The sequence below is a fragment of the Telmatherina bonti genome (genome assembly GCF_933228915.1).
Source record: "Telmatherina bonti genome assembly, chromosome: 3".
Classification (NCBI taxonomy): domain Eukaryota; kingdom Metazoa; phylum Chordata; class Actinopteri; order Atheriniformes; family Telmatherinidae; genus Telmatherina; species Telmatherina bonti.
In genome coordinates, this window is record NC_136621.1 from 21,611,800 (window position 1) to 21,633,213 (window position 21,414).

General features: G+C 40.2%; 1 protein-coding gene across 1 annotated transcript; it reads left to right on the plus strand.

The window, feature by feature from the left end:
- The first annotated feature begins 8,282 nt into the window (after positions 1-8,282).
- Positions 8,283-21,086, plus strand: trmt1 (tRNA methyltransferase 1). The gene is made up of 16 exons (XM_079265190.1): positions 8,283-8,391; positions 9,136-9,481; positions 9,941-10,130; positions 11,396-11,583; positions 12,510-12,625; positions 14,611-14,723; positions 15,434-15,582; positions 15,955-16,038; positions 16,675-16,744; positions 16,991-17,125; positions 17,335-17,420; positions 18,359-18,467; positions 18,614-18,690; positions 19,934-20,053; positions 20,219-20,333; positions 20,892-21,086. Exons 2-16 carry the CDS (start codon positions 9,147-9,149, stop codon positions 20,964-20,966), a joined length of 1,962 nt encoding a protein of 653 aa, XP_079121316.1. The 5' UTR covers positions 8,283-8,391; positions 9,136-9,146; the 3' UTR covers positions 20,967-21,086.
- Positions 21,087-21,414: the final 328 nt, after the last annotated feature.

The following is a 21,414-nucleotide window of genomic DNA, read 5'->3' on the forward strand; positions in this document are numbered from 1 at the left end:
TTTACTGCGACAAACGATCACCTAATGAAAATTAAATTGTTACATTTTACTTCTTTAACTTACTTATTTTAATCAAATATGTTTTCATCTGAAAGGAAGTCAGTTTTTGCTTCACCTTGTGCCTCGACATGTTTCTGTGATTTGAATTTATGCATCAGTGTAAAGAAATCAATGTCCACTGCATTAAATTGACTGTAAAGCAACTAAAATGGGCATTAGTATTTTCTTCTCTATGCATTGTATGAGTAACCCAAGATTTATTTGCATATATTAGTTCTACTTTAATAGACATGCACTTTAAAAAATGAGTAGATTCAACTAACGGTGACTGCTTGCTGTCTCTGCGATTACTAGGGAAAAATATCCAGGTACAGGAAATGCATGATATGCACCAGCTTCTCCTTTACATTTGCACTTCCCAAGGCCTTGAGTGAGGAATATGAAATGACAAGTGTCCCAGTGGAGCTTCTCAGCAACCAATAATGGATGCCTGTGGCTGTTTCCAGGTGTAAATATGTGCAATCATATGAATAATAAGCAGGCAGCTGTTAAGACAAAGCATGTATGAGGGAAGCAAAAAAAAATAAATCTCTCTATCGAAGGTGAAAACAATGTACAGATCTCATCAAGTAGGGACACAATAAAGTCTGTAGTTATGCAGATAATCACAACAATAAAGGCACATTGTGAACATTTTAAGTGGATATGTGTTTTTTTTTTTATTATTATTCTAAGGCAAACATTTTCTTCTGTGCTCCTTGATTGATTTCTTTTGAACACACTGCGGAGGACTGACATGTCACTCCAATGACATCCTACCCGCCACCTTTTCCTCCAAACAGGTCAGAAAGGTCACGTCAACTTCCAAGACATAAAGGGAGAGTTAATGCATACCACTTGACTCTTGACCTGCAGTCAACATATGTCCCATTTCATGCTCTCACTCAATACTAAACTAAATGTGGCTTCATCTGTGAGTTTGTGTATGTGGAACTTTTTAAGTTCTTCACAGTGCTACAATTACTTTTTCCACACTGGCCACATGCCCCTGCTAGCATCCAAGCACACCAAAACTGATTATTGTGATCACGCAAAGCAAAAGCAAGCAACAACCTCTAACTGGAGCTCTTGATACCATCATCAATCACAGCCAAAATGATGCAGTTTCGTGGTTTAGGGAGGTTAAAGGTGGCCTGTTAGCAATTAGCAAGCTAAAGCTAAAGCTAACGCTAGTTATAAGAGCACACCTCACGTAGATAAATAAGTAACAAACGTGTCATGAATGACATGCTTTAAAAATCCTGCCTCTGGTTTAAAGACATTTACGGTCAACAATAATAAATTCACCGACACCCACAGACAGACAGGCACCATAATGTCGCTGTTATGTAGCCTCCCTTGAGCAGCACTTCAGCTGAAACTTCAAAAACGAAACATCATTTAGACACGTAGATTAAACATCAATTAATCTCACATGAAAACGTGGCTGGGTCGATGTCTCGCTGGCAGACGCCTCGGGAGGATAAGATCCCGACACCAGCGGTGTGTGAGGGCAGTGAGAGCGGCCGAAGAGCTCTCGGTGCCCCGCCGTGTGCCAGCCTCGATGCCCGGTAGGATTTGGGAGTCCTCCGCTGGCCCGGGCCGGTGTGAGCGTGAGTTCAGCGGGAGGGGGCGGCAGCGGGGCCGGGGAAGGGACAAAAGGAGAGTTTTCCCTCTTTTATTGTGATTGTCTAACTTCACTCAATGCACGGGCACAAATGTTTTCTAATACGAGCAATAGGGGATATGAGAAGTGTCATATCCCCTCGAGTCGAGCAGGATTGATATTCAGTCGCTCGGTGCTCTCCGCGCGCCCCTTCTCGGTGCCAGCACGGCGTGATGTCCATTCAGACCAAAGGTTTCTTTTCCAACCAAATGGCAGCTACTGGTACGGGTCAGCTGCACGGTACCCCTCTCCAAGATGTCGTTTATGATGTATGACAAATTCTTAATTATTAATCTCATCTCCACAAAACAATTTTTTTTAAAAATCAAAAACCGGTCTGGGGCAATAAGATTTACTTGGCTAAACTCCGGTTCCCAAAGTATTTTTACCGGGTAGAAATAGGAAGTGGTCTAAAGCTAGTCTCCATCTTTAACCGACATCAACAGGTCATCCCGGGACACGAATGCGCTGCAACTGTGGGCGAGACGGAGGGATAGATCCGGCATGGCGAGGGGGAGAGGAGAGAGGAGGGGAAGAGGGAGGAGAGGTGTTGGCTGTAAAAGTCTTAACCCGTTTACTGACAGGACATCGTGATATTTGGTGAATCGACGGCCACCAGCGCTTTACAGATGTTCCAAAAAGAGGACTTTCACCTCCACACACGAAGGAGTTTCTGAGGAAGTTCAGGAATGCGGGAGAAAGATGTGCCGAGAACTCATGAAGTCAGTCACAGAGGGAGAGGGGAGGCAGAAAGTATGAAGCCGGTGTGAAGTGGTTAAAGTTTGGTCTGTCCCAGTGTGCCCATCCCCCATAGTAGCCAGCTCAACTTTAACACCCTGCACCCCTACTAAAAAAAACAACAATTAAAAAAAAAACAAAAAAAAACAATAGCCTAACCTCCACTTCAGCACATCGCTGGAGACCTTAGACCTCCTTCTATTCACCAAGCACCCAATACAAGAAGACACCACTACAAACCCGCACACACACACGCACACGGTGCAAGAGCAGGACATCCTAAACGGACCCGAACCGAGGCGACCAGCAGCGTTTAACTCACCCCTCGGCTGTGTTCCGCTGGAAATGGTTTCAATGGAGGAGCGGCGCAGAAGAAGCGGTCTAATGTCTCCCTCCGCCTTGCCACAGACACTCATTCACTGTGACTGTATGCTGTGAACCAGCAACCGGAGCACGCGCACAATTCATGCATACACACTTGCGCTTGCGTGCCCGCAATCACACATGCAGACGAGGAAAAGAGCGCAGAGCTATCGAGGAGGAGGAGGAGATGGAGGCGTTGGAGGGGGGCAAAGAAAAGGAGCAGAGCGGGGACTTTCTTAAAAAGCCTCCCAGGGGTTGCAGTCAGATCACAGAGCTACTGATCGGTCTGACAGGTAGACAGGCAGAGAGGGGACTGCAGGCTGCCCTGTAGGTTGCAAGTTGTTTTAATAAAAGGAAATAACATATGACATTAACTGTAAATTCATCAATTTTGATATTGATATGATAGTCTGGATGAGTTATCTGTACAACTTCCTACTAATCTGCTTCAAATTCATCTTGCATATCATCACTCTTGTCAGATAATGAACGATAAACAAAAATCTCGGGTGGCCTAATTGTAACCTACTTTCACCTATGTTTACATAAACAGACTTCCGTCATTAAAGCTCCCAAACAAAAGTTATTTATTTCATTTATGGACCATGTGAAATTCATTCTTTTAATCGCCGGAAAAAAAATCAGAAAGTATCTATCTATCTATCTATCTATCTATCTATCTATCTATCTATCTATACACACATACATACACACGCACACATATATAATATACCCTGCTATTTTGTTTATTATTTTGTCTGCCATAGAAACAATGGGCGGATCAAATTTTGGCGGGAAAGTAGCCAGTAACGTAAGAAATAAAAATGGAACTGGTGATAGTAAAGTAACGAGATTACACTTGGAGGAATAACGAATAACAGACGGGTCCACGCGCCGCAGGAAACAGGTAGACAGGCAGGCAGCGTCCCTAGCCGACCCGACTGTCTGAGCCCCACCCACCAGTCCACCCACTGAACCCGTTCACTCACCGGAGTGTCTTCGGCGGTGGAAGTGATTTCCTCCTGCCCAACGCCACACGGACCGTGATGCCGGGGTCCGGCAGTTCAGTCCCGCTGTCTTCTCTGTGTGTGTGTGTGTGTGTGTGTGTGTGTGGGTGTGTGTTATCGTGTCTAGACTCCGGGCAGGTGAGCCCTCCGGGGCCTTCAGGCGCTGCGCACAGTGAATACTAAACAGGATGAGACTGCATTCAGGCACGGCACTGCGCTCCCCGCTCTCTCTCCCTGTCATGCCAAATACTATTAACTCTATAATTCTCCTGTGTCAGATGTATAGCGCCACGCTCTCTGGGCATTCATTGTCACAGCGCCCCCATCCAGATGTTCAGGCTTCTGTGCAGATTGGCGTTCAGCAGAGGCAGGCGGTTATTTCCACATACTCACAGACATCCAGGTCTCATTTTATTAAAACTGCTGCAATCCAGTGAATGAAACCACATGTTGAGATGGTCCAACAGTAAGAGTGACACACTCGAATATACTGCCTGTCAGTGGTATTCTGACCTGCACCACCCTGTAAGGTCAGTTTCCAAACAAACCCAAAAACATCTTCAGATTTTTATTATTAAAGGGTTTTTGTAGGTGTGTGTGTGTGTGTGTGTGTGTGTGTGTTTTACTAATCCCTTACTCCTAACATCAGAATTTATTATTGTTATTATTGAGAAGTAGTTATACTCAAGTTTTAAATGATTGTTAATAGTTAAGTAATAGTCATCATTTTACAAAAGCAGCTCAATAGTCTATTTGGATTGCAAGTTAAAATATATCATAGAATAGACATCATGCAGCGACAAAACACAGGCTGGAACCCCTGATCTGATGCAAATAAGTCATTTTAGTTTGTGATTTCTAAATAACAACTGAGGCTTTTTTTTTTTTTTTTTTTAGATATGAAGTATTTCTACTGGAAAACCGCTTGTAAGATGTAATACTCTCCTCTTAAAGGAAGCTGCATAAGAGGAAAGAGCAATATGGAATTTGGGATCTCAAGTTTTATGGAAGCTTTTTCAATACTGCAGATTTATGTATTGCTTCATCAAACTCATTTTTAGAAACATGTCATACAGAAGAACATTTTTCTAAGTAATTCTACAAACTAGATTTTGATCCAGAAATTCTTCTCAGTGCAGTTACACTACAATTCAGTTGCCCTTACATCTCACATCATTGGCTCACCTCAGTAAACAGTTGAACACCTTTAAGGACCCATTACAGTTTGGTTATTGTAATGAGATTGGTTTAGAAGCTCATTCATATACATGCTTCTGAGAGTCAATGCTCATCTGGACCAATCAGGCACCAATTTTGAAGATTTTATTCTTACTATTTCACAGGTGCTTTTAAAACAATTCAGCCAGCTCTGACATGTGAGAAGCTCCATAAATTCCAGGTGGATACCTCCACTACTACCCGAATTTATGACCACTGAACAAACTGACGCCCAAAGCCGGCTGGGATAGGCTCCAGCTTCCCCGCGACCCTGAATTGGAATAAGCGGTTCGGAAAATGAATGAATGAATGAATGAATGAACAAACTGACAACACTTGATGAGACGGAAAGGTTGTGTGTCTGAGACGGTGGTCAGCAGCACCGAAGCGCCACAAGAGACTGTACTCTCACTATTTCTCTTCACTCTGTACACCTCAGACGTCCATTTGATGACTCAGCAGTTGTGGGGCGTCAGTGATGGACAAGAAACTGAGCACAGAGAACTGATCTGTCAGTTTGTGAGATGGTCTGGAAATATTCACTTCACCTTGAACACTAACCAAACAAAAGGGATGATTGTTTACTTCGAAAGGAAGAGGACCAAACATAACACTGTTTACATCCTGGGAGAAGAGGTGTGTGTGTGTGTGTTTGAAGAAGGCAAGTACTGGAGTTCATCTAGACAACAGACTGGACTGGAAATGCAACGCATACACTTCCACAAAAAAAAGGACAGAGCAGACTGTACTTCTTGAGTCTGCTAAGATAATTAAATACCTGAACCAAGATGTTTCATATCTTTTGTAATTTTGTTGTGAAAAGTGAACGCAGTTTTGCAGCCCTCTGCAGGAACAACAGCAGCATTAGAACCAGAGACTCAACACAGTGGTCAAGAAGGATAGTTCTGTGCTGGGAATAACTTTGGACCTAAAGCCGGATTATCCAATGGCCATTATGGGCACAGGCCAAGGGGCCCACACCCACTGGGGGCCATGTGGGGCCCACATAGAGCAAACACCAGCAGTTTGGACATGAAACAAAATGTGTTTAAAAGCCAGATAGCTACACAGTATCTAGTGTATTGCTACTGGTACCACTGGCTGAGAGATGTTAGAAATGTTGTGTTACAGTGTATCATTCACAATTTTTACAATGTTATGGTTCGGAACGAGGCCCCTGGAACACTCTGGGCCCAGGGGCCGGTGCACTTTTAATCCGGCCCTGTCCGGACCCACTGAAACTGATTGTTCAGAAAGGAATGCTTCACAAGCTGCTGAAAATAATGAATGTTTCACAATCTCTAGCTACCATCCAACTTCCACACACCTGAATGAAATGAATGGCTCATTACCAGGCCTCTGCAGAGCTGAATAACACGCAGATGAGGGAATTCAGCCAATTGGTGTGTTGGAGAAGGGATGCATCTAAAAGGAACAGGATAGTAGATCTCGAGGACCAGATTTAGGTCGCCCTGCTCTGTAAAACACAGCAAAGAAACAAAAGAGTGTGCTTATTGAGAGGCATCGTCCAGTCCAATACAAGACAGAAAGGTACTAGATCATTTCTGCCAGCAACCATCAACCTCCAGACAACTCCAGTCCTCGAGGCCTGCAGTCAAGCAAGTGTTTGGAGTTTCTCTGTTGTAATACACTTGATACACATCAGCCTTAATGAGCAGACTTTTTTGTGAATTTTAAAAATGGGCCAACTGAGCAAAAGAAGCATTTTAATTTCTATATTAGGAATTGTGAGGCTGTTACATAATTATTTCCGTTTCTTTCGTCTCATTTATTAGAAACACCATAATAACACAGTGTGAGAGGCACACAATTGTATTTTCTGCACCGAGAAAGTGGTTTTCAAAGAGCTGTTAAGAAACAACTGGTTGGCTTGTGTTGAATGTGTCCTTAAGAACTGAGCAAATTGTACAAGAAACTGGAAGCATTGGACAAAATGACTGGCAACCTTGAACAACTATCAGTTACAAATAAACAGTATTTTCACGTGTCACCTTTTCAAAATAGGATAAAATCCAGAAAACACCATACAGGACCTGAGAAGTGCATGTGGCCCTTCAGTTGACCCATCTAACTGTTCCCTGAAATCTTGTTAGAAATGGTCTGCATGGCTGGTGGCTGTCAAGAAATCATTCTAATGAAGGGAACATGGGGAAAAGGCTGAAGCATGTCAAACTGAGCAAGAAATGGGTTAAAAACAGTGGTAACAGTGTGCTGCATCTCAGGAGCCTGAACCTTAACATTACATAAACAGTGTAGGCCAGGGGTGTCAAACTCCATTCCTAGAGGGCCGGTATCCGGCAGGTTTTTGATCCATTGATTGATTTTTGATCCATTTGATTTGAATCAGCTGTGTTGGTAGAAGGAAACAATCTTTCTACCAACACAGCTGATTCAAATCAAATGGATCCAGCAGCTTCTTGTCAACATATTTATGGATTTCGGTCAGATGTGTTGGAGCAAGGAGACAACAAAAACCTGCTGGATACCAGCCCTCGAGGACTGGAGTTTGACACCCCTGGTGTAGGCAATGCCAGATTATCCAAAGGGCATTATGGACACAGGCACAGGGGACCACACCTACTTGGGGCCCAATTAGGGCATATACCAGCAGTTTGGAAACGAAACAAAATGTTCATAAAAGCCAGATAGTTACACCACAGGGTCTAGTGTGTTGCAATTGGCTGAGAGATGTTAGAAATGCCGTTTCACAGTGTATTATTTACAATTTTTACAATTTCCCCACCGCAACAAAATTGCGGTGGGGAAGGGGGCCCCTGGAATACTCTGGGCCCAGGAGCCTGTGCACTTTTAATCCGGCCCTGAGTGTAGGATCATCTTGACAGAAAGCAAAAGGCAGCTGACATCCAAGGAGGTGAAAATTTCTTCACACTTACCTAAATATAACCACAGTCAATACAAGACAGGAAATAGACAGAAAAATCAAAACTACACACTGTAAACAATATAAACAACTTATTTAATTCCGTCCAGTTGTTAATAGTAAAATATCACACTCATGTCCGAAAGAGTTCAGTACATTGCCCACACAATAACGTAGTCTCTTCTTCCGGAATTTAAAAAAAAAAAAAAATCATTTTTATCATTTTAACATGTGAAATCCGGAAAAAAAAAAAAAAAAAAAAAAAAAAATCTCATTTAAGACCGCACCGGCTTCCGTAGAGTCGCTCCAGACATGGCTGCTTCCATGCGCTAACGTGAGCAAGCTTGAACTCCAACATAGCAGCAAAACAGCTTCATCTGTAGACCTCCAACCTAGTTTATTCAGGTAAACTCCTAACAAACTGGAGAAGTAGTGTCTACGTAGTGGAGATATCGCAGGTAAACATGTTCACCGCTATTCGTATAGCCTCGCTAGTAAACATGGTAATAACCTGGCATGCAACTTGTGTGTACTTTAGGAAACATTTCTCAGCAGAAAAGTGTTTGAATCAGCAAACCCAAAAGTACGTTTTTAGATCTTTTTGATTTCCCCTTTAACCCCCCTGCTCATATTAAATAGCTAAACTGGAGGTTTTAAATGTTAAACGCGAAAAGCATCTAAAAAAAACCACAGCTTGTTTGGCTAAAATGTTAAAAAGGCATTTCAGATGAATGAATACATTACTTAAATCCCAACAATAGCCATGACAGCTCATCCTTTTGAAAAGCTGGTAAACAAACAAACTAAAAAAGTTGTATCTTCTGTGTATACAGCTTTAAAATGTGTTTGTATGCTTACTTTTATAAGACAATGTTTTTAGGATTTTTCGGTTTTTCGACAAAAACACATACTTGAATATCTTATCTATTTTTTTTTTTCTAAATGCTCTAAAACATTTTAATGTAAATAAAGTAACACAAAAATATGTGCTAAGCTCAGGCGTACTAACAAGGACAGCGTTCCATTTCTATTCCTCCACATGCTGGTCAAAGGTAGAACATGTACACAGACTGAACTAAACCTCTAAGTGGAATTTAGCCCTAATTTGTAGGTTATGCAAGTTATGTTTGTTAAAACATAAAAATCAAGAAATCCTTCCACCTGAAACAATTTGCACTGTATGTAATGTGTGTTTTTTGCAGACTGAGCCTTTATGTCAGTGCGGACTGCTCAACTGTACCGCCTCTTCTCCCATCCTTCCTGCATAAGTTCAGCCAGACAGAGTTTTTGGTGGAGTGTTGGTCCCGCTACCAGCTGGAGACTGAGATCTATGGACCCTGGCATTTCCACCATCACCCCCTCACTCCCACCTGCTGATTCTTCAGCAGCTGGCATGAAGTCTGATGCAACTGGAGGCCAGGAGGAAACACCTCAAGTGGAGTTGTTGCCTGGAGAGACAGTGGTCAGAGAAGGAAAGGCTGCCATATTGTTTCCAAATGCTAATGAAGTTTTTTACAACCCAGTCCAGGAGTTTAACAGAGATTTAACGTAAGCAAAGTTTAACTTAAGTTCAGTTTGCACAGTCAGTCCATCACATAGCTTCAGTTTATCAGATATGCTTAGATCATCTTTGACATTGAGGCCCATCAGATCTAAAAGAAGAACACAGAGCTGCAGATAATTTAGGTTATAAATGTCTGTTGTGTGATTTTAAGTCATCTTGGTCATGACAGTCCTAAGAACTTGAACAAAAGCAAGTGAGCCTTTTTTTTTCGTCCTATTTTCTTGTGATCAAGAAAAGAGGACAAAAAAGTTGTATCTTTTTCTTGTGATCAAGAAAAGAGGACAACGTTTGTTTAAGCTCTTAGAATTACTGTCAAAGATGTTTGAAAAAGGAATTCTTGAACTTGAGTCCTTATTCGGTATTTAGCTCTTCTTTTACCTTTTTTTTTTTATCTGTGTCCATAGTACATGTACAGAAAGAAACAGTTATTTTCTTGTTTTCAGATGTGCAGTTATCACAGAGTTTGCCAGAGAAATGCTGGCGCAGCGCGGGGTGAAGGTGGTGGTGCCTGGAGAGAAGGAGAGGGTGGTGGTCTCTCTGACAGAGGAGAAGAATGAGGCAGATGTACAGACTGAGGACAAACATGGTGAAGAGGAACCTAAAGTTACTGCAACAGCAGGGGAGAAATGTGAGGTACGCAAGGCTGATCAGTCCATGGATGAATTGATGAATAAAAAATGTGTAGGTTTGCAGATCATCCAGTTTGAACTGAAGTTTCTTTTATGATAATTTCTCACGAGAATGTGGCAAAGCGATAATGCGGTAGTTAAGGTTCACAGGTGTTAATGGTTTACTGTAAAAGCTGTTGATCACAATAAACATAAACGGTGGCTTCAAATGTGGACATGCAGAGACTGTGATTGTTTTTCTGTAGCTTGAAGTAAAACATTAACAAAGTCACACACAGTGGCTTTATTTGATTGTTTTCCCCTCCGCTGAGGCTTCCTGATTTCAGTATGGCTGCTACACTGAGAGGCTGTGGCTCCAGTGGCGGAGTGGACATCTTACAATCTGACTTGTGGTTCAATACTCAGCCTGTGCATTTCTCTGAAGTATCCTCGGACAAACCTTGATTATGTTATAGGAAGGCAATACAAGCATGGATTATTAAGAAAAAAACACACATACTGTTTCCAGTTCAGACCACTTTGCATGAGAGCTTCTGCCAAATTGCTTATGTTAATCATGTACCAAGTAATTTCACACTTTGTTGGCCCCAAGTGGTAAAGAGAGGGAAACTGAGAAGATTCTATAAAACTTCAAAGCGTTTCATTGTCATTAATGTCCACTAAACACAGGAGACTGAACTCTCCTCTGTAGTTAGTTCTGTGGTCGTTGCAGGGTTGGACTGTAGTATTTAATTTATAGTTTGGATTGATTTATCCTTATTAAAGAGAAAACATGGTGGATTTTGGGCAGTAATAGAAACATTTTATTACACAAATGTTGCAGCTTTTATCAGTATCATGGCAACATTGTGAATCAGATGACAATGAAGAGGTGGAAGGACTTGTCCTCGTGATGAAGCTGCTTGGGAACTTTGCACTGCACTTTTAAATACCTTTTAAACATCTTTTAAACATCTTTTAGCTCAAAGTTTCTTCTTACCCTTTGCAGATTTTAAGTTGCGGGTCTTTCAGATGAGTTTAGTTCTGGGTGCAGTAGCCTGCCAGCGTAAACAGGGCCACATAAATTTCTTGTGGTCTGCCTGATCTTCAGCAGCCATAGATGGTTCTCACTCTACATATATATATATATATATATATATATATATATAACTGATTAAAAACTAAAAGTTTTAGCCCACTGGTTGTCTAGTTGATGATATATATTTAGCTCATCTTCTCTTTTGTATCCTGATGCAGCTCATGTATATATCTTCAAATCTTTTCTTTCAGGAAGGTCTTCGGGTTCTGGAGGGCCTTGCAGCATCGGGTTTGCGCTCGGTGCGTTTTACGCTCGAGGTCCCCGGTCTGCACAGCGTCACTGCTAATGATTTCTCCTCCAAAGCGGCTGTCCTGATCGCAAGGAATGCTCAGTACAACAGAGTTAACCACCTGCTCCAGGCTAGCTGCAAGGATGCGAGGTATTATTCTCTAATCTTCAGCTTTAGCCCCGTTTGCTCCGACGGTTTTATGTCGGGTTGGGATGCTTTTTTTTGTGTGTTTCCCACACAAAAACTGGGATGGGTACCGTATTATCCTACCTAACCTGGACTGTCCTACTTTTTTGTTACTCTTCCATTGGCATACCATTGTAACCGATATGACCATAAAAGATGCAGTTGGACATGCTACGATTCATTGATTGGTTTAAAAAAAAAAAAAACAAAAAAAAAACAAGAAAAAAAACAACAAAACATTCCTATACAACCTGACATAAAAACAAAACCGGAATAGCTCCTTGTTTAAAGAAACATATTTTCTATTTAATCTCCGTTAAAAATGCCATCGCGAAGCACCATTTTGTGAATGTCTCAGGGTAAAGAACAAAGAACACAAACCTTTGAATAATCGCCATCGCCTCCTTTGTTTCTGAGTCATGTTTTGGTTATACTTAAAGGAGTGTGTTGCCATGCCGTGGCATCATGCTATTACGTAGCTGAGGCATCTATTGCTAACCGCTGCCTGAGACTCTGCCTTTCAGCTGAGGTTACAGATGACTGTGGGAAAGCAACATTACACTTTACAGACCGCATCCGAACCCTTCTCGTCCCGACCTGACCTACACCCGTTGGTGGAAACGATGCTTTTGACTACTTCAAGAGAAAGCTTTGCCACATTCACATTGACTACTCCTGAATCATTATGTTGTCTCTCTCCTTTCTTTGTCGTCTTGCAGCTTTTTTCCTGTTCTTTTTGCTCCTCATGCTTGCTCCGAACAAGTTTTCCTTGAAAGTTTTTGCTGATTCATCATGTTTCAATTCTCATGAGGGATTGCAGTGTTTCTTTTTTTCTTTCCAGCTGTACAATATGGTTCAGTAATTATTATCTTCCTCTGTTCGGTGCCCAGCATACTGATGTATGAGATGCGAGGGAAAAAGGAGAGATATGATGTCATCGATCTGGATCCCTATGGTAGTCCCGCCTCCTTCCTGGATGCTGCTGTGCAGGCCGTTGGTGAAGGAGGTAGGTATCTTCATTTTAACAGTAACTATAGACATCGTCAACCTATCAGGACTAACATTTCTACAAATGCCACTTTAACCATAAAAGCCTTTAGCTCAAACTGTTTGTTTTAAATGAGGATGTAAAACTAATGTGAGCTAAAAGGGAGGCTAACAATTAGGTGATAAGTATGCTTTTTTTCTTGTTTTGTGTGTTTCAGAGAAATTAAACTAAAAATTGTTGTTTATGAAATCAAGTTTCTAAATTAGCTTATTTATTTATTTACCTTCAGGGTCTTTAGACAAAGCGAAGCAGCCTTTGTCTCATGGGCTGCTACACTTGTGAAGAAGACAGCTTTACCCTTTTTCATGACAAAGATTTTACAGTAATATGAAATAGAAGTATACCTGGAATTGACCAAGTCCTAAAATGGAATAACTACAAATAAAAAGTCAGTGATCCAGTCAACTTTTAAGTGCTTGGCTAAGTCACAAATACTGTGTTGGGACCTTAAGATTAACCATTCTTCACAAATTTGTGTTTCAGCTCAGTGTATCATGTCACGGCTATATTTTGCTCTGCTGTGCTGCATTACATGCCGGCAGTATCAAGACACTAGGCCACTTACATGTTTACAGGGCTGAGCATTAAAGAAAACCTATGAAGATATTGTCGGTAGAAGTGAGAAACAGAAGGAGACATAAAACAAGAGTCAACACCTGACTGACTTTTACTGACTGGTGAGAGCTCAGAGAAGAGGCAGGATGCAAGACTGACGGCTAATTTGTAATCGTAAGCAGCCCGCAAAGTGCAAAAATCTGTCAATATTCAGTTGTGAAGTTTTTAGTCATAAAAGCTGACAGAGCTTGATGTATGTGGTGATGTTTTTTTCAGCTTGTATTTTCCTAATATTAAGTAAAGATGAGAAGCTTATTTCCTTGAAACTTGAGAGGGAAAATTTAAAAATTCTAATTTTTTTTTTTTCCCACATGACCATTTGCTTTTGATCCATCCATCCATTTTTTGCTGCTGATCTGGGGTTGGGTTGTGCGAGCAGCAGCGTAAGCAGGGAAACCCAGACTTATCTCTCCTTGGCCACATTTGCCAGCTCATCAGGGGGATCCCGACACATTCTTAGGCCAACTGAGAAATGTAATCCCTCCAGCACATCCTGGGTTTCCTCCCACAGGGACGTGCCTGGAACACCTGGACAAAGCGTCTCACCCTATCGTAAGGGAGAACCCGGCCACCCTGCACAGGAAACTCATTTCAGCCGCCTGTTTTTGAGATCTTGTTCTTTTAGTCACTTCCCACAGCTTGTTGCCATAGGTGGGGGTCGGGACTTGGATCAAGTGTTAAATCGAAAGTTTCTGGAGTCTTTTTATAAATAGGGAGGGCTGTGAGAGGAGAGGGGAGGCGGCAATTCCCATGATCTTACATGCATGCGTGGCCAGACTGGCTGGTGAACACAGGGCTAGAGATACCATAGAGAGACGGTGTGTGACATCATGATATTATTTAGTTGAAATTGCACCTCTGCATTAATTTACACAAATTTAGATTCCTTCCATTCAGAAATGATGAATCTCTGCTTATTGTTCTTTTAAGTAAACATTGTAGAAGAACACATATTAGGCCCACATCTTAAAATATCTGGGTTTTGAAATCTGAAATGTCTTGTTACTTGAATGATGTTTTGTTTTTTTTAAATTCATTCTGTTTTAGGAGCATGATAGAGCTGTGTTTACAGCCGTAAGACCAAACACAACAGCATATTCAATGAGTTTTTTTTAATGAGTCTGTTATAGATTTATCGTATTGTAATAAATGCATGTTGTAAAAACATGACATTTCTTTTCCTGCCTCAGTTTTAAACCAATTTAAATCCTGCTTTACCTAACACTTCTTTCTTCACCCTCTGTTGGGGGTGATTGCACAAAAGCAGTGGTTAGACCTAGTAAGTGATTTTTTTTTTTAAATTTCCCATCTGTTTCCGTTCCTTTCAGGTCTGTTGTGTGTAACATGTACAGACATGGCTGTGATGGCGGGAAACAATGGAGAAACCTGCTACAGCAAATATGGTGCCGTCTCCATCAAAGCTAAATACTGTCATGAGATGGTGAGTGCGCACAGTGCACACACACACACACACACACACACACACACACACACACACACACACACACACACACACACACACACACACACACACACACACACACACACACTCTTCCAGAACTGTGAAAATGCACACGAGGCACATGTACAGACATGCTGGTATTTTCACTTTCACAGTGTTTCAATCTTTTGTTCACAAATGCATATAATAACGATGTGAGTCAGTAACAGCAATGCAGTTAAGAGATTTCTTTATGGAGGCTAATGTTTGGTCAGGTAGCTGTTTTTTTTTTTTTTTTTTTTTTTTTTTTTTTTAAATCTGCCAAAATGAACATGTTTCATCTGGAAGACTCTAATCCTTTTAGGAGTTTTAGACACTAACTTACATTTTCAGTAAGTGTTTCATACCAACAAAAAGCAGCATATGAACGTGTGAACATTGTTTACATTGCTGATCAAGTTTCTAAATTAGCTTATTTATTTATAAGCAGGACCCAGTAATGCAGCATATGGTTAAATACATGCATTTGTCAGGGGAAGAGTCAAATTTAATTTACCAGCAACTAGCTTTCATGTGACTTCTTTTTAATTCCTAATGTTCTGTAAATCCTGAAAAAAATGAAATGTTTCAAAGTTTATTATCCTAAGAGGAAGATAATTTCTTTTTATATTCTTTTTTTTTTTTTTGTGCATATATTTTTAAATCTGCAGGCTCTTCGTATCATCCTCCACAGTTTGGATCAGCGGGCTGGTGTGTACCAGCGATACATCCAGCCTCTGCTTTCTGTTAGCGCCGACTTCTACATTCGGGTCTTTGTGCGCGTCTTCACAGGACAGGCTACAGTCAAAAACTCAGCCAGGTGCTTCACACACTCACTGACACACACAGACTGTCTCCTAACAAAGGCTGATGTACTCTATGATGAAAGATGAATGATCCTGAAACTGGGTCACTGCAGTGACAAAATGTGGAAATAATGTCAGTTGCAGAACTTGGTGAGGTGTAAGAGCAAAAGACAATGAAACCTTTCATAAATGTGTTATTATACAGTAAATACATTATTAATGTAATATTTAAAATTTAGAGCCTAAAGAAAGGGGTAATGATAGCATGCAGATGGATGCAAATGTACACACGAGCTGTTGTACCGAAGGTGCATGCATCGTCTTAGAAAAGGTTGCATCTGTCAGAAATGTACATTAAATAAAGTTTTCTTCTTCTGGTGTTGCAGTAAGCAGGCTATGCTCTACAACTGTGTCGGCTGTGGGTCCTTCCACTTGCAGAGAATGGGCAGGAGAACAAGCAATGGAAAACAGTGAGTGCACACAGTCGAGCTGGGTCTTAGATGTTTTGCATGTGATGATCAAATAAAGGTGTGCTGGTTAGCAAACTGTCCTGCAGGAAACGCCCTTCCACACTGGTGTATGATTAGATAAGTCGGCACAAAGGCTGACCGTCAGACCGTCTGCCTTAAAACAAAATATTTTGCTGTATTTAAATGGTGTCCTCATTGAGTCTTTGTAGTTTGGATTGCCACAAAAGCTTCAAACGATATTTTTTCACTTGCAAATAACAGTGCAGACGGTCTGTCCTGAAGATCAGATTTGAGAAACAAATCCAAGTCGCCTGCAGTCTCAACAGAACCTGAGACACTGAAGGAAAATTGGAGTAAGAAGGAAAGAGAACAGTTCCAGCTCAAGGGCCATTTGTCTGAGCCACTCAAATCATTTAGGTGGCATGCATTGGTTCAGCTGTTTGGCCAAATAAAAGTTAAGTCTTCTCGAGGTTGTTTCATTGTTTACAATTTCAAGTTTTCTAAATAGTGCTGTGCCGGCTTGAGCCTTCCTCCCTTCATCATTTCTCCTTGTTGTGTGTGTTGCAGACGCAGCATGGTTGTGTGTGTGTGTAGTTAAGTTGATTTTTTTATTTTTTATTTTTTTTGTGATTTCAGTATGAAGTACTCTGCTGCCACAGGACCCCCGGTCGGACCAGAGTGTGAGCACTGTGGACAGCGACATCAGGTGGCTCCCAGAAACACACTGAAGTACAAATGCACCAAATCACAGCAGTCTATCCCATCATGTGCTGTAGTCATAGCAATACGTGCAAAATGATGTGAGCTGAATGAGTGTTTTTAATTCTCCCTGTTGTCTCTGACTTCATTACCTGCAGAGTTTCAGACTGTGTGAATACTTCTCTGGTTTGTGGTTGTGTCCTTGCAAACATGCATTTTATAAGTGATTTAAAGTCTGTTCTTTTTTTTGTAGCTCGGTGGTCCCATCTGGGCTGAACCCATACATGACTTGGGGTTTGTCCAAAAGGTTTTGTCTGCAGTGTCTGGGAACCCTTCTAGGTTTGGGACGTCTAAACGAATAGAGGGCATGCTCAGCATGGTGACTGAGGTATTCATGCACCTTTTCCACTCTATATGCCGTCTTATGGGCGTTGATATCACTCTTTTCTATTGTCATGTGGGTGTGGTTAGTGGCATAAAGTGGCTTTAAATGCCATGAGTGTTAACCAAATTATTTTTTGAACCAATGTTTTGACTGGTGCTTAAATTGTTATTTGCTAGACTGATGCACAACCCCCTGTGATGTGTTTGTTTCAGGAATTGGAAGATGTGCCTCTTTACTACACTGTGGACAATCTGAGCAGCACAATACACTGTAATACTCCACCACTGCTCCAGTTTAGGTAAACATGTAAATACTGGGGCTGGGACGAGATGCTTTTGTTCTGTTTTGATTTGATTCCATTCCGAATCTTTTGGATGCTGATTCAATTAAAATTGAGATTCTCACAATTCTTTGAAATTGCTGATTTTTATAGACTAAACAAAACAAAAAAATGTGCAGAACTTTTTTTGTAGGTTTTTTTTCTTGATTTCAGTTTGGAAATAAACAACACAGACCATTATTCTGCGGCTATGATGCTCAGGAAGACCAAAAAAAAAAAGAAGATTAATAAAAACAATAAAAATGACAAAAAAATTTTAATGGACTATTTGTATTTATTTGAAAAAAAGATCAATTTTTGTTTTTAACTAAATAAAAATTATTTTAAAATTGTGAAGCAAAAATCTCAATATCTGATTTTCTGATTCAATTTCCCACCCCTAGTAAATACACACGCCCATATAGAGCAGCATGGTCTGTGTGGGCGTGTGTGTCACAAGACATCCCGTTGGTCTGAAAACAATTTCCAGGAATCAAATTAAATTTTAAAATGGTTGTTTGGCATATTTGAAACATAATGGTTAGAAGGCATAAAAACAGTCACACATGAATAAAAGTAGCAGCTTAATAGTCTGTTGTTTGTGTTGTTGTTTTTACTTAGTTTTCATTGGCTTATAATCACTGTTTGTGAATTTCAGCCCATGAGCAATGACATGAGAGGTCAGAGGTGTTTTGTTTTTTTATGATTTGTGGGTTAAAAGCTGAAACACAAGGCAGCTACAACATCAAAAACCACCAGATTAAGAACCAGTTGCTCTAAAAGTTACAGGTCATGTTCTGCTTTGTCACATACAGAGATTTCTCCACTTGTACACTGGTTCTTTTCATTGTCCAGACCTTCGTTTTTCTTGAGCTGAATGAACCTATCTCTTCTTTTTTTTTTTTTGTCCTCCTCAGGTCTGCTCTCCTTCATGCTGGCCACAGGGTTTCTCTCTCTCACGCCTGTAAAAATGCAGTTAAAACAGATGCTCCTCCTGCAGCCATCTGGGACATCATGCGATGCTGGGTAAATATGGAAAGAAAAAGAAAATCTTTTCTTGTTCCTGCTGTTGTTTGAAATGCATGTAAATAAATAAAAAAAAATCAGACTGCTTGGAAAAATGGTAGAATTGTAATTTAAGATGTTTCTCTTCGCTTGATCATCTGCTGCAGGAGAAAAAAAACCCGGTGAAAAGGGAGAAGCTGTCTCCGACAAGCCCTGCATTCAAGATCCTCTCTACTGAACCCTGGTGAGACCAGTCCCACCAGTTGACTCATGACCAACCATGATCTTTGTGATCAGTTTAATGATACTTGTGTTTTTAAACATTTTGGAAGCAAACCTTCAAACCCTGTTTCAAGATACGTTTTGAAGTTTAAAGTTGTAGTTTTTTGTGGAGTAATATTTTTTAACATACACGATTAGATGACTTTCACTGATCAGCCTTAATTTAAGAAAATGTAAAGAAATCTAGAATCTTAGACCAGCAACACAAAAAAATGTTAATAGGGATATGTTCTCCAGTTTGTTACAAATTTGTTACACATTCATATGTGACAGATGACTTCAGTTGATAAGCAGTTTGCAGTCGTCTGATACTCCTTTTCTTAGAGCTTCATGTGTTTTCAGATAAAACACGGAGTGATCTGACCACAGAACAGAACATTTTGTAGCATTTCTGCGCAGAGCTGATCTTCATCCTCACAACGTAAACTAAAATACAGTTTTAGTTTACGTTTCTGGATACAATGGCAAACTTTCAGTAAAAATACATGATATTCCTGAGTTTAGACAACTATATTAACCATGATGGCTGGATGGTTTCTACCTTTATTGATTGAGAGGTTTTCACATTATTATGCACTATAGATGCAACACCACATAATGTTCTTCACAGTCATACATGGAGAAATATTTAGGACCTTACTGATGGTTCAGACAGTTTGGTACAAAGTAGTAAGCCATGAACCATCCTTGCATCTATAGACTAAACCTTTGGTAAAGGCTCCTTTTTATACCCAATCCTGACACTCTCCTCTCTCCTTAATTCGTCTAATTATAGAATCTTCCATAACAATGTATTTGATAAACTCTTTTCCTCTTTTGCATTTATAACTATTTTTTTTCCAGGTGTTTCTGGCATTAAAGTTTAGATGTTTTTTATATTTTCTAAATGCAATGAAATTGTTAAGGTTCTCAGAATATTAAACATTTTGTTTATTAAAGATTTAATAAGGGTTCTGTTAAGTTGCAAATTTCAAGTATATTGCATTTTTAGTAAACTTGGTAATTTTCTAATAGTGTTTGTATAATGCTGAGGCAACCAGATTTTATTTAAAAAGCAAATCAAGAAACACAATATGTACACTGTGTGTTGTGGATTAAAACCCTTTTTTTTTTAAACCAGAAGGCAGGCATACTAAGATATTTGTTTTGAATTATGTGTGGGTGTGTGTGTGTGTGTGTGTGTGTGTTTGTGCATGCGTGTGAAGCTTGGAGGCCTGTTTCACTGTAAGGGAGGATGCCAACCCTCAGTCCCGTAAACGCCATTTGACCCGGTTCCAGGAGAATCCTCAGGCCTTCTGGGGACCTAAAGCTCGTGCCAAAGCTGGGTGAATAATACACACTCCCACAATACACACATTAACAGACTAATTAATTTAAAGTTCTCGCAGTTTGGAGAAATGATCCAGATTAACCCCTTAAATTCCAAGAAAGTGTTTTGCTAGTTTTTTATATATATATATATATGTATAATTTAATGTCGTATCCTCCAGTGGTGGCATTGCAACTGACCTGCAAGACAAGAGGAAGAAGTGTCAGAACAAGAGAAAGAACCAGATCACAGACTCGTCCGAGTTAAAGAACTTTCCCTGCAAGAGATTCAAACAGGTCAGGTTTGTCAAATTGACTCACTGATGTCCAAATAATGGCTGCATGAGGCTTTTTTTCTGTGGTATGTGTAGTTAAAATGAAATGAAGAACAAAATAATTAGTTGTTTCTCTGGATACCAAATCGATAAGATCTGGAGATGTAAATGTGGAAGCAGATGATTTTTTTTACACAACTGTAGAAAACGTAGAATACTTGGGGTTTCAGTACGTCTTCCAGGCTTCCTACCAAATGTTCATTTTCAACTCTTCTCTTTGTCCCCATTCAACTTTCTAGATGGCTTCATTGTTTGATTTTTATGTTTTAAATCATAGTATAAACATCAACATCTTTACATGGTTATGAAATCCAGTGGAGAGCATGTTTGTTACTGAGTATTACTGATATTATGGGTCCAACTAATCGAGAGGTTGTACTTTAGGCTACGACAGGTCATTACCACCAAACCATTACACAGCATTTCAAAATGTACTTTCAACTGATTTTAGTCATTAAAACATGCCTCTTTGAATCTTTCTGTTCATTTGCTGTCATCTTTCCTCTTTCTACCCCCTCAGGGAACTTGCACACATGGAGACAAATGCTACTATTCCCATGATGTGGAGCAGACAAGTGAAGAGAAAAAGGATTGATTCCCTTATTGAGTTTTGCTTTTAGGTAATTTTATTTCTGCATTTTGAACAGCTCAGTTTAGCCTGGCTCTGCTATCAGATTACAATGCAAAACGACAACAAGAACCTGTGTGTACATAATATTTCTGTTGTTTTATGCTTGCTTTCTCCTCAACTGTTGTCAACATGCTTGCATACAAATAAAGTTGACACTGAGTTTAAATGCTTTCTATTTAAACCACCGTGAATCTTAAGTGAAATTGATTTTGATAGTTTCATTTTGTAGCAACAGATCTGTTAATATTTACAGCTGCATACAAAACATAATGTTTTTGGCCGAAAACTTCTTATATAATACCGCAATTTGTATTTAATTGTAATAGCAGCAGTAAAAAGGTTTTCTAATCCAACTTCATAAATGAAAAAGGGACATTCCTGATTCCAGAAAAGCTGGGAAGTCACAGCTTGA

Coding starts and splice junctions, on each gene's coding strand:
- trmt1 (XM_079265190.1), top strand. CDS start 9,147: ATGTCAGTGCGGACTGCTCAACTGTACCGCCTCTTCTCCCATCCTTCC. Junction 18,691..19,933: donor ATCCTCTCTACTGAACCCTG/GTGAGACCAGTC, acceptor ATGCGTGTGAAG/CTTGGAGGCCTGTTTCACTG. Junction 20,334..20,891: donor CCTGCAAGAGATTCAAACAG/GTCAGGTTTGTC, acceptor CTACCCCCTCAG/GGAACTTGCACACATGGAGA.